Genomic DNA, 10647 nt, shown 5'->3' with positions numbered 1-10647 from the left:
CGTTCACCGCAATCTCAGAAACTCAACGGCCCCTCCTCGACCAGTCTTTAAGCATTCTTCTAGAAACCCGTTAAAAGACAGAGAGAGATGAAAAACAGGCAGAATGTGACGTGTTCTCCTTCGGGACTGAACACAGCAGAGAAGTTGATGTTGTTGACTCGACGACGGCTTTGAAGCCCGATCTTCCGCTGCATGCAACGCGCCGCGAAGACGGTACATGCAAATATCCGAGCAGCAAGGCCAATCACAAAACTCTTGCGGTCTTTCGCATTCTCGTGGCTACTGCAGGCTTCACGTGATCTCCTCTCACGGACCAAACACCCCTTTACTTTAATCCATACAGAGTCTCCCCCCTTTTTTCTCCGCGTCCGACTTTCGCGGAGCGGGGGTCGATGAAGGACGCGGAAGACAGTAGGGCCGCAGCAAGCGACCAGAGAGGTAAAGGACGAGCAATAAGAGAAGCCGAAAGAAGGTGCCGACAAGATTCGCGAATTTTCTACAAGATTGCCATCATAAGCAAGAGAAAGAGAGGCGAAAGAGGGGGGAAGACGCCACGTGACCAAAACGGGCTGTTCCGGGAATTGAACCCGGGACCTCTCGCACCCTAAGCGAGAATCATACCACTAGACTAAACAGCCTGTCCGGAGTGCTTTACAGGTTGGTTGTTTGTCGCCTGAGGCACGCGAGATCCTATCCGAGGAGCTCGGACTAAAGTGAGTAGAAAATCCGATGAAAAGAGGAGTCGCGTATACGTCCAGGCAATCCCATTCTGGAATCAATCCTCCCCGGAGGAGCTCCAGGAGTAGAGGGTATCACGAGAACGGAGCGCTCCTGTGGTAACCGACGACTCGGTTGGCAGGGCGAAACGGTGGAAGGGCATCAACGATCGGGGGAGATTGACACACAAAAAGACATACATAGACGTACTCATACATATCAACATATAACTTGAGGCAAAACATCACACTCACCAGAATTTGTTTTGCACAGAGGCGCGTGTATCACGCTTACAACCCCCCCTCTATGCGACCTGCACTCAATTGCATGGTTTTATATATATATATATATATATATCCCTAAACCCTATATATATACGTGTTCTTGTCTAGATGCATACTGGACTCTGCGCAGAAGTAAGGCGAGTGTAGTTTCGTGTTTCCCAACCAGCCGAATCAACGCATCGATGTACTACTGTTTTGGGCAACTACGGGCTAACAAAGCGAGCAGCTGATGTGTATGTTAAGATGAGGGGGTTCCACACGGATCATTCCCCGTGAAGTTGCCGTATTTCGTAAGTGTCGAGAATATAACGATGGGCGTTTGTCTCTGTTTACGCCCAGATGTTCATCCACCCAAGACCGCGTCCGATTCACCTTCAGAGCCGAGCCTGACGGTTATTGGCACGGGCTGCGCACGCGCCTCTTTGGATTGCGGAAGGGCTCTTGAGGCAGCTTTTCTGGCTTGTCTATTCCTTTTGATTGTTCTCGCGGTTCGTCCGAACAGGGATCGCAATACCACCAGCGAGAGGGGGTAGAATACCGATGGGGCGAAGGCCATTGCACGGGTTTGCGAATCTGTAGGAATGAGAGTCGCTGGGAAACTGGGGCAACAGACGTTCCTGTCTGTTGGGGTGTCGTGGATTCCGTGTCTACACCATAAATTGTGACTCATGATTCACTTCAGCAGTGCGCAGCGCGAAGCCAGCAGTTGAGCGTTTTCACTCATCCTGTTGAGGAGCGGTGTGTGTCGTGGCGTTTCGCAAATTTTGTACACGCCGCGCGCCACACTCAGCCTTTGTTTTCGCTTACGACTGGCAGAAACGCAACATCCTCTTTCCCGGTTTTTCTCGCCGTCACTCCTTTCCTGGCTAGAAAGAACAACGTTACGCTGTGTCTTCTACGGCGTCTCATCGCTCCGGCCACAAGCTAGTCAAGAGTATCTAAACTCGAAAGCAGTATGCGCTTTGGTTTTTCTCTGAATGCCCGCATGAGATCGTCCTTTTCCGGTGTATCAAGCAGCTGCTTGTGTGAGTGATCCCTTTTTTTGTCCTCCATTTGCGTCCCTGCGAAAAAGATGAGGGCCGTGCACCCGTTTGTGCCATCCGGTACGGACAACCCCGCCATTTGTATGTTTTTTCCTCGGTGCTACAGAATTCAGCCGGAAACAAGAAGCCGGCAGACGGACAGGAAAAAAAGGTAAATAGACAAAGGCGTGAGTCCTGGCTGTGTCAGAGACGGGGCAAGGACGACAGGAGCCGTGTGCAAAGCTGGAAACCAACCGTTTTTTCATCTGTGTAGAGAAGACAGCCGGAGCCTGTGGGTCTACCAAGAACTCGAGGAAAAGCGATGGCCACGGCCAGAGAAAGTCGTTTCTGTCTCTAAAAGAGCGCACATTAGGAGGAAGGCGACAGCTGCAGGTAGCGCGACTTCTCGCTGCAGAAAGAACTGTCTTGCGGCGACGAACACGACACATGCTCCCACCAGCTGCTGCCGGGTCTTTCCCTTCTCGTTCCCACGGGACGCTGACACGAAACACACGAGCGCACTGCAGAAGGGTGTCGCATGTGTTAGAGACAATGGGAAGTCCTCTTTTGAGGCAGGAAACGAGAAAACTACGATGCAGAAGACTGAGACGGAGGATGAAGAAAAACCTCCGTCTCGTAGATATTGTGAGAGGTGAGCCTCTTGCGTTTGAGTTCTTCTGTCCACTTCTGCAGCGGAGATTTCCACGTCTGAAGAAAAGCAACACAAACGGGACAGCAACAACTCAAGAATGAAAAGGAAGAGCCCCAACGTGGGACTGAAAGACGCGAGAGACGCCGTCGAACATTTCGGAGTGAATGGCGGAAAAGGGGGAGACGACGGTCGAGAAGGGCACCGACTGTCACGCACCAAAACGTGACAAGTCGCCACGCGCATATAGCAGAGGAAGGAGGGAATACGCACACTTGGGTATGCCGATACGGATAGAGAGACAGAAACAACGAAATGACAAGTGGAGGCGAGACCAATGCTGAAAGAGACAGAAACAGGCTCGGAGTCGTGCATAAATGCGTATGCATCGACGTAGACGTAAAGGGACAAGACTCCTCTTGGTTTCTGTGTGAAACCGTTTTCATCCGAACGCGTTACGCGCAGGTGATTCCGCGTACATGGATGCATGCACGTCTGGACAGATCGCTGCAAACTATTCGAGTGTGCATGAATGCTCACATGCATGCGTTGACGGGGAGCGCAGAAGCACCCGGAACCACCTCTGTCGCGCTGACCCATTTTGATAGTTTGAGCGAGACACATCATCGTGTAGCAACAGCCTCGCAGTTCGCCCAAAAAGTCTATTCACGTTTTTTTTTGACACCAGTGTATGCTCGACTGCGAAAGCGACTCACGTAAGGCGTGAACTCGGGCCGAATTTCCTCGGGAATGACCTCATCGATGGCCGCTCGGAATCCTCGTCTATAGGACGGCGGCCGCTTCTTCTTGATGCGTTCCAGCATGCGAGCGTATTCCGTGGAGATGGGTCGGAACCACCTACAAAGAAACATTCCATGGACCCGTTAAGCACATGGTTCTTCTGACTTGGAACAGGCGCAAGAAGACACACTCACCGGGAGCGAGTTGTTCTCTGGATCTCGTCTGTCTCGCCCCTCTGTCCCCTCTGTCCCTTGTCGGCTTCGTCGGCTTTCTCCGGGGTTCCGCCCCGTTCCCTGTTTGTTGCCTGGGGCAGTGTACTCCTCTAGGTTGTCGGCCGCGCTCACCGGTCGGGCCAGTGCATCCAGTGTTCTCCAGGCGCTACGAGGAGGTCGTATTTCTGGCCGGTCGCGTTCGCGAGTGTGCGGCGACTTTGCAGCTGCTCGAGCGCGCGCTTGAGGGCCTTCGCACGCGTGAACCACCGCGCGGAAGCCGACGGGCCATAGAACGACACCCGACAGTTGTCGATTCCCATCAGATACAGCAGCGGAAGATACCGCAGATTCGACCTTAGGCCTTTCCCCAGCGGCCGCGGGACGACTGAAGGAAAAACGCAGACACGCGCCTCACAGAAAACCACTACGCTTGTCCCCCCACCCCACGTAGGAGCGTAGTGAGGCACATGACTATTCATCCACCTGTTCCCATATCAGTATCCGCATATATATATATATATATATATGGATATATGTATATATAGGCACACATGTGGCTGTGGATAATGAGGAATACGCAGAGCGCCTCTGCGTCGTGAGCAGCGGAGGGGACGGGAGACACTGCACTTTTACAGCGGTCTCCGGTGTCTCTGCGAGGGGGACATCTGGGAACACGCGGTAGACCACCGATCACCAAAGGGACGTCGCAGGGCCAAGAGCCTTCGAAAATGAAAGACGCCGCCTCTAGCCCCCCCGAGGGTCAGCGCCAACGTGTGTTTGAGGACTTTCCGGTTTCACGGATCTTTTCGGGCAAGCGAGGAAACCACTTCCTACACGCGAGGACGGGCAGTGAGGAGCGCAGGTGAAAGACACAAAACTGAATGTACCAAGGACCACTGGCGATGGCTTCTCTTGCACACGCTTTGCTCTCGACACTCCACATCTCGACGCTTGGTTCCGGTTTGACAGAACCACGCATTGCTCCCACGAGAAGCGGAGGGAGGGGCGGATGAAAAGAAAACGTACTTTTCACGTGAGCAGAATACTCGCTGCCATGAACTGGCGTCGTGAGAGTCCTCCCGACATCGAAGTCGACGTGGTCGAGATTCTGGATGGCCGCCAGCGCGGCGTTGCTCCGGGCTTCCTTCGGCGAAGGCCCAAAAGCAATTCCAATGCCAAACAAACCCCGACCGTTGCCCACGGCAACGATGGCGCGGAAGTAGTACACTCGGCCCTCTGCATGCGAACGCAAAGAAGTCAGCATGCGCCGCAGTTCACATCCTTGCCTAAGCAACCACTGCCGCAAAATACCCATACGTCCACAGATATATATATATATATATATATATATATTTAGATCTGTATACCCACAGATGCATACGTATTTATGGTTGTGAATACATTTGCGGATAAATATAAATCATATGCATATACGCAAATAACGCATCCATCCTTTCATTCGCTTGTGAAAGGATAGATTCACGGTATATGTATGGAAGCATAACGAGAGTTTGCACACTTTGAGTTATGCCCAGTCGGTGCCTTCTGGCTCTTTGGTGTGTTCACACGTCCGTACGTTTGTTCATGCTCATCATCCGGCTGACGCTGAGCAGAGTTTGGCGCAGTTCATGCAGTTTGATGAGAGGGTCTACGCCTTCGCGCTCTCGGACAAACATCCCCTTCTCGGCGTCGTACACCGTCTGCGCAGGTCGTTTCCAGCGCCACGACACGAAGGCTTCGCCATTCTCGTCTTCGCCTTTCAGCCAGTCGACAGGGCCCGCAGAAGTCAAGAATTTCTCTTCCGAGTCGAGCTGCGAGGAACGGAAGCGAGCAGGACGGGGCAGCCGCTGCGTGATGTCCTCGCGTTTTCGTTTCTCTGTATTCACTCTTTGGCTTCACCCGACTCGCCCCTCTTCTCTCCAACTCGGCGCCTCACCCTCTTCAGCTTCCTTTCCTGCAATCTCCTCACTTCATTCGCGACAGCTGCGCACTCGCCTTCTCTATCACTGGACTGCTCAGAAGTCAGCGAAAAGTGTTGGATTTCTGAATCTTCTGTCGTCTCCCACACTTCCCGTCTCTCGCTTGCGGAGTCGCCTCGCCCCCGTGTGCCCCGTAGCGTTTTCGCTCCTCAGTTCCCTGGGTTTGTCTTTGAGCGACACGCGTCTGAGTCCTGGCTCACCAGCGCCTCCAAGGGCGTCTTTCCGAATTTTGCCCGGAAGTTTCGCAGCGACGCCGACGGCGCCGAGTGGCTCTGACTCATCGCGACCGCCGCTGTATTGATATCGAAGAGCTCGTCGATGTCCGCGTCTGTCAGGAACGGATTGGAGGGCAGTGTGGCGAGTTCCTCTTGGACCTGCGGTGACACGCCGCGACAGAGGAGAGACAGAGGAGAGAACACGGACGAATGCCCAATTTAGCGTACACCAGTCGACAGGTTCTAAGTGTCCGAAAGCTTCCAGTCAGAGACACCCGGAGCGAAGCGGCCAGGTCTGTGCGCGAAGACGCCTGCACTCGGCGCTGCTGCGCCACGTCGGGGAAGGCCCAGGAAGCCGAACGCCCCGCGAAAGAGCGAGACAGACGCACGCCTCTGAGCCTCTGCTCTCGGCCGGTCGACAGACACGCGGCTCGAGGTCTGCGTCGTCCGCGTTGTCTGGGTAGGGAGGTCTGTGCGCCTCCGAAAAAATCGAGCATTTCCCCTTGCATCAGTCAAGAGGGGAGTGTCCCGACTCTACCCAAGAGCTCCCATCCGGCAGGTGTGGTGGAAAAACGCACCGTCTTGGCGTCAAAGCCGTGGAGAAGTTTGTAGGGATCGAGAGCCTCGAAGTCGAGGAGGTTCGCCTTGCCGCGAGCGGCAGCCTTCAGGAGGAGCCGAGCTGCGTCGAGGTCTTGCGCGGAAGCTGTGAACGACGGCGGTTCGCCTTCGGGCAGAAACTCTTCAATCTGCAGAAAAACCGGCAGAAACGATGGGGACACAGGGCGGGGTGGCCCAAGAAGCGGCCGAATGAGGACGAAGGCAAAAGCCGCGAGAAACAACAGGCGACGCGAATGCAGAAATTCGAGTAGGGCATGCAGAAAGCGAGAGACGAGGTCGAGAAAGCGGCAGAAAGAGCGAGACACAGACACAAGAAACGCCAGAGGCCACCAGGCTCCACACGCCTACCTCTCGAGTGTCCATGCGCATCCAGTTGCTCAGCCCAATCTTATCCAGAGTGCTGAGAAAAGCGCAAGACAGCAACGAAACGGAAGTGTCTGAGGGAAAGCTGCGCGAGTCCGCCGTCTGCGCCGCTGCGACCAGGAACCATGGGGAGTCACCACCACACCCGACAAACCGCCGTCTCTCTCCCTTCCTCCTCTCTCGCTTCTTTTATCTTCTCTTTTTCGCCTCGCTGGTTCCTCCGTTCTCCATCGACAGAGAAGTTTGACGTGGCCGCTGGTAGCGAGCGTGGTGAAGGTTCTTTTGATTTCCCGCCACGCGCTGGGGTGTCGCGACGCTGCGCCTCTTTCTGCGTAGATTCGTCCCTTCCCGTCTTTCAAACGTCAGATCGTGCAACTCACTAGACAAGGTTCTGAAACTGAGCCACCACCCCGTCGTTCACCGCCGGCTGCGGGCCTTTCGTCAGCTGCAGGGACCAGCAGAGAAGGGAAGCAAAAACGGAAATCGACGAGACCAGCCAACGCGACAAAGAGCCCTCTTGCTCGCCGGGCACGTCCGCTTCACCTCGTGTGCTTGCCTAGGGTCGGGACAAGACGGTGGGAAGTCGTTCGTCTTCTGTCGCCTGTCTGCTCTGTGGTCTCAACCGCGCGGGCCTTCCCCGCCAACTTCCTCCACCTTTGCTGGCAGGCCTTCCCCGGCATCCATATACTTTCGTCTTTCTTCTCTGTCTCTCTACCTCTACCTCAGCATCCATCTCTATCTCTATCTACTTCTATCTCTATCTATTTCTGTCTCTATCTATTTATATGTCTCTACCTCTTGTTCGATCTCTATCTCTTTTTCGATATCTGTCTACTTTTGCCTTTATTAAAAAGTTTTTCTGTCTCTCTATCCCTTTCTATCTCCTCGACGTCCAGCCCAGCCAGGCGCGACTGCGCCCCGCACGCCGCTCTCAAACCGTTTCCTTCGACTCCACGCAATGCCCATGAGAGCGAGGGCCGGAGTGCGCTGCCTCGTCCCGTTTCTGGGGTTTTTCGTCGCCACGCGCAGACGCTCCGTTTGCGCGCAACCTCTCTCGAGGCCGGTCGCGTCAAAGTGTTCTTTTCTCACCCCGAAGAAATCCGCGATTTTGCGGAAGAGCTCGCCGGCTTTGTCGATGGGGAACTGCGTCAGCCTCTCGTCGCAGAACTGCTCGTCGACGATTTCGTGGTCAAAAATGAAATCATCTGCCAGCGAGTAGAGGTTTTCCTCGTCTGCTTTCAGCGGGAACTTTTGGGCCAGCAGCCGCCCTCTCGCGTCTCCTCCTCGGCCCGCCCGCTGGTTCGCACACACGCGCTCAAGGTGTCCTTTCAGCCACTGCCCCACATGCTGAAAACAACGGAGGGAAAGGCAAACGCGTGTTGCCGCAGTCTGACAGACACAGCGCTGGCCCCAAAACGCGGCCCAGCCGCAAGCGGAGGCGCACACCCGCAACCCCCCAAAACAAAAAACGGACAGGACTACATGTGTGCGTTCGCGACTGTCTGTACTCACGCATACACATATATATATATATATATATATACATATATATATATATATATATATATATTCCTTTGGGGAGGTTACCACCCGATTGAACAGTAATATATAGAGAGGTATGTATATATATATATATATACATATATAGGCCTATATATGTATTTATGTACACGTATGTATAAATATGGGTATATGCAGGTGTGAGCAAATAACTACGTGTACGCTTATAAAAGAGTTGAGATTCGATTTCGCGTTTGCAGGGTTTGATCGCGACCTCACCTCCGGAGATAAATCGGCGAGGGGCGCTGGCATGATCGCTTGGAGTCGAGGCCAGTTTCGTCGGGCCCAGTCGTGGGCGTAGTGAGGATCTTTTCGGAGTTTGAAAGAATCGAACTGCGGCGAAGACAACGCAAGACGCGAACACTTAAAGCCGGAAAGCGAGGAGAGCTCCCGGCAACCGGCGAGCAGACGAGGCGCGTCAGGCAGATACAGACACGTCTAGGAGGTATCGGAAGCGCGTATAACTCAACGCGTAATCGGAAATGAAAAATGTAGTACACAGGACGACATACCACACACCGCGCAGTGTAGGGAGAGGACGAGAGCCGCCTCTCGCCTCGTTTCGGCTCAAGGGCCAGCTGGACAAGGCGCCTGCAAGGCCTGCGAGAGAGTGGGGCGCGGCTTCGTCCCCTCTTCTGTTTCGGGGCGTCTCCAGCCCGGTTTTCCTCTCACCAGGGCATCGAGCAGGAGCTTAAGACGAAAGGGGTGCGTGGGGTGGGGCAGATTAGGCACGGCCAGCAGGCGGCAGACGGCCTCGAGGTCTTCCGCGACGGAGTTTGCCGCAGCGGAGAGGGCGAGCAGGAAGCCGCGAGGATTCACCACAGGCAGGCTGAACTGGAGCGCGTTGAACTGGAGACACCACAGAAACACCGCGCGCGCCTCGTGAGAAACGCGTGCAGACAAAGGGCCCACGCGCGATTTTGACACACTCGATGCAGAAAAACGCACGGAAAGGAAAACGGGATCCGCTTGGACTGCGACGGGGGGGGGGGGGGGGGGGCGAAAACGAACGGGGCGAGGAGAGGAGCGAAGGGAGAGACAGACGGGAAGCGAAAAACGCAGAGCGGGGCACGAGGTGACTGAACCTGGAATTTGGCGGGCTGCCAGGCGACGCGAACGGCGCAGGTGTACGTACAGAGCCACGAGCGCGCGACGTCGCTTCCCACTCAGGAAGTGAGGAAGGAATGAACACAGGCGAACCAGGGAACAAGGAATACGGCGCGCAGAAAAGAGACATGCATGAACGGCGGCAGACCAGCCGCGTGCCTAACAAGGAGAGAAAAGGGAGACGAGGCTTGGAAACGAAGGGCGCCGAGCGCAAAGGTATATCGCTGAAGACGAAGAAAGAGACAGGAACGGGAAATTGCACGGCTTGTGTGCCTGTGTCGCCTCCACCTATCGAGGCCAGCGTAGAATGGAGGGGTGCTGTGCGCACACAGGAGGAACGATGACGCGACGAAAAACGTACATCGGGAGGGAGAAGATCTGAGGGCACCGACAAGTTCCGCTTCTTCAATTCCACGAGGTCGTGGACGAGGGGCGAGTGCTTCAGCGTCGCTTCATTCAGTTTACTCTGCATGCTTAGCAAGCTGTCTTCCTGTGGAACAGGGTGGCAACGCAACAACGAGAGGCCGACTCCCGCGTTCTTCCGAGCCGAAAAGCGAAGGTGGAATCAAAGAGAGAAGAGAGCAAGCCGCACAGCGAGAGGAGAAAACGGGCAAGACAGACGGGCACCGATACCTCGACACACTGAGAGCTACGCTTCAACCTGCAGCTCTTCCCGTGCCTTCCCGCTCTGAATGACCCAGACGTGTTCACCACTTGAAAAGATGGAGGGGGACTGGCCTTTCCTGGTTCCCAGGTCCGTCGTCAACCACGGCTAGGTGCTCTCCCCTCCCTGTGAGAGACACCGCCGTTCGTTTCCGTGTCTCTCTCGGGTGTTTCTTCGCACCTTGTAGAAGGGGAGAGCATCGGGTCGGAGGAGGCGGTAAGTCCTGAGTGCGGATCCGACGAAACTCTCCAGCTCCTGCAGTTTTCTGCCAAACAGTTGCGAGTCTTGCTTGCTGGTTCCACGCGTTGCGTTCCCGTCTTCTTCCTCGAGGTCGTCTCTGCTGGACTTCTCGTCTTTCTCTCGCGCGTCTTCTTCCTGTCTCTCTGGTCTGCGGCGCCGCCCGAGGAGCGCCTCCTTCTCGTCCTCTGTGAAGAGCGAGGAGAGGTTCTCCTGCTCGCGTGCGCAGTCCCGGAGGAACTTTTCCTTCTCCAGTTTGATGTGCAGATGCTGTGACAT

At 55.0% G+C, this 10647-nt stretch overlaps 1 protein-coding gene and 1 non-coding gene across 2 annotated transcripts; both read right to left on the bottom strand.

The window, feature by feature from the left end:
- Nucleotides 1–566: 566 nt before the first annotated feature.
- NCLIV_t060005 lies at nucleotides 567–638 on the bottom strand. The gene has a single exon. It is a non-coding gene; the product is annotated as a tRNA-Pro (tRNA).
- A 1973-nt stretch (nucleotides 639–2611) lies between these two features.
- Nucleotides 2612–10647, bottom strand: NCLIV_014460 (conserved hypothetical protein; the record flags this gene model as incomplete). The annotated part of the gene is made up of 14 exons (XM_003881636.1): nucleotides 2612–2731; nucleotides 3389–3530; nucleotides 3758–4010; nucleotides 4652–4861; nucleotides 5202–5436; nucleotides 5805–5978; nucleotides 6398–6565; nucleotides 6786–6837; nucleotides 7181–7245; nucleotides 7890–8147; nucleotides 8580–8693; nucleotides 9033–9209; nucleotides 9829–9957; nucleotides 10312–10647. The coding sequence occupies 14 exons, from the start codon at nucleotides 10645–10647 to the stop codon at nucleotides 2612–2614; spliced, it is 2433 nt and encodes an 810-aa protein (XP_003881685.1).

Source organism: Neospora caninum, chromosome V (genome assembly GCF_000208865.1).
Source record: "Neospora caninum Liverpool complete genome, chromosome V".
Classification (NCBI taxonomy): Eukaryota; Apicomplexa; class Conoidasida; order Eucoccidiorida; family Sarcocystidae; genus Neospora; species Neospora caninum.
The sequence above is the reverse complement of the archived record's forward strand: the minus strand, read 5'-3'. Positions and strand labels throughout refer to the sequence as shown.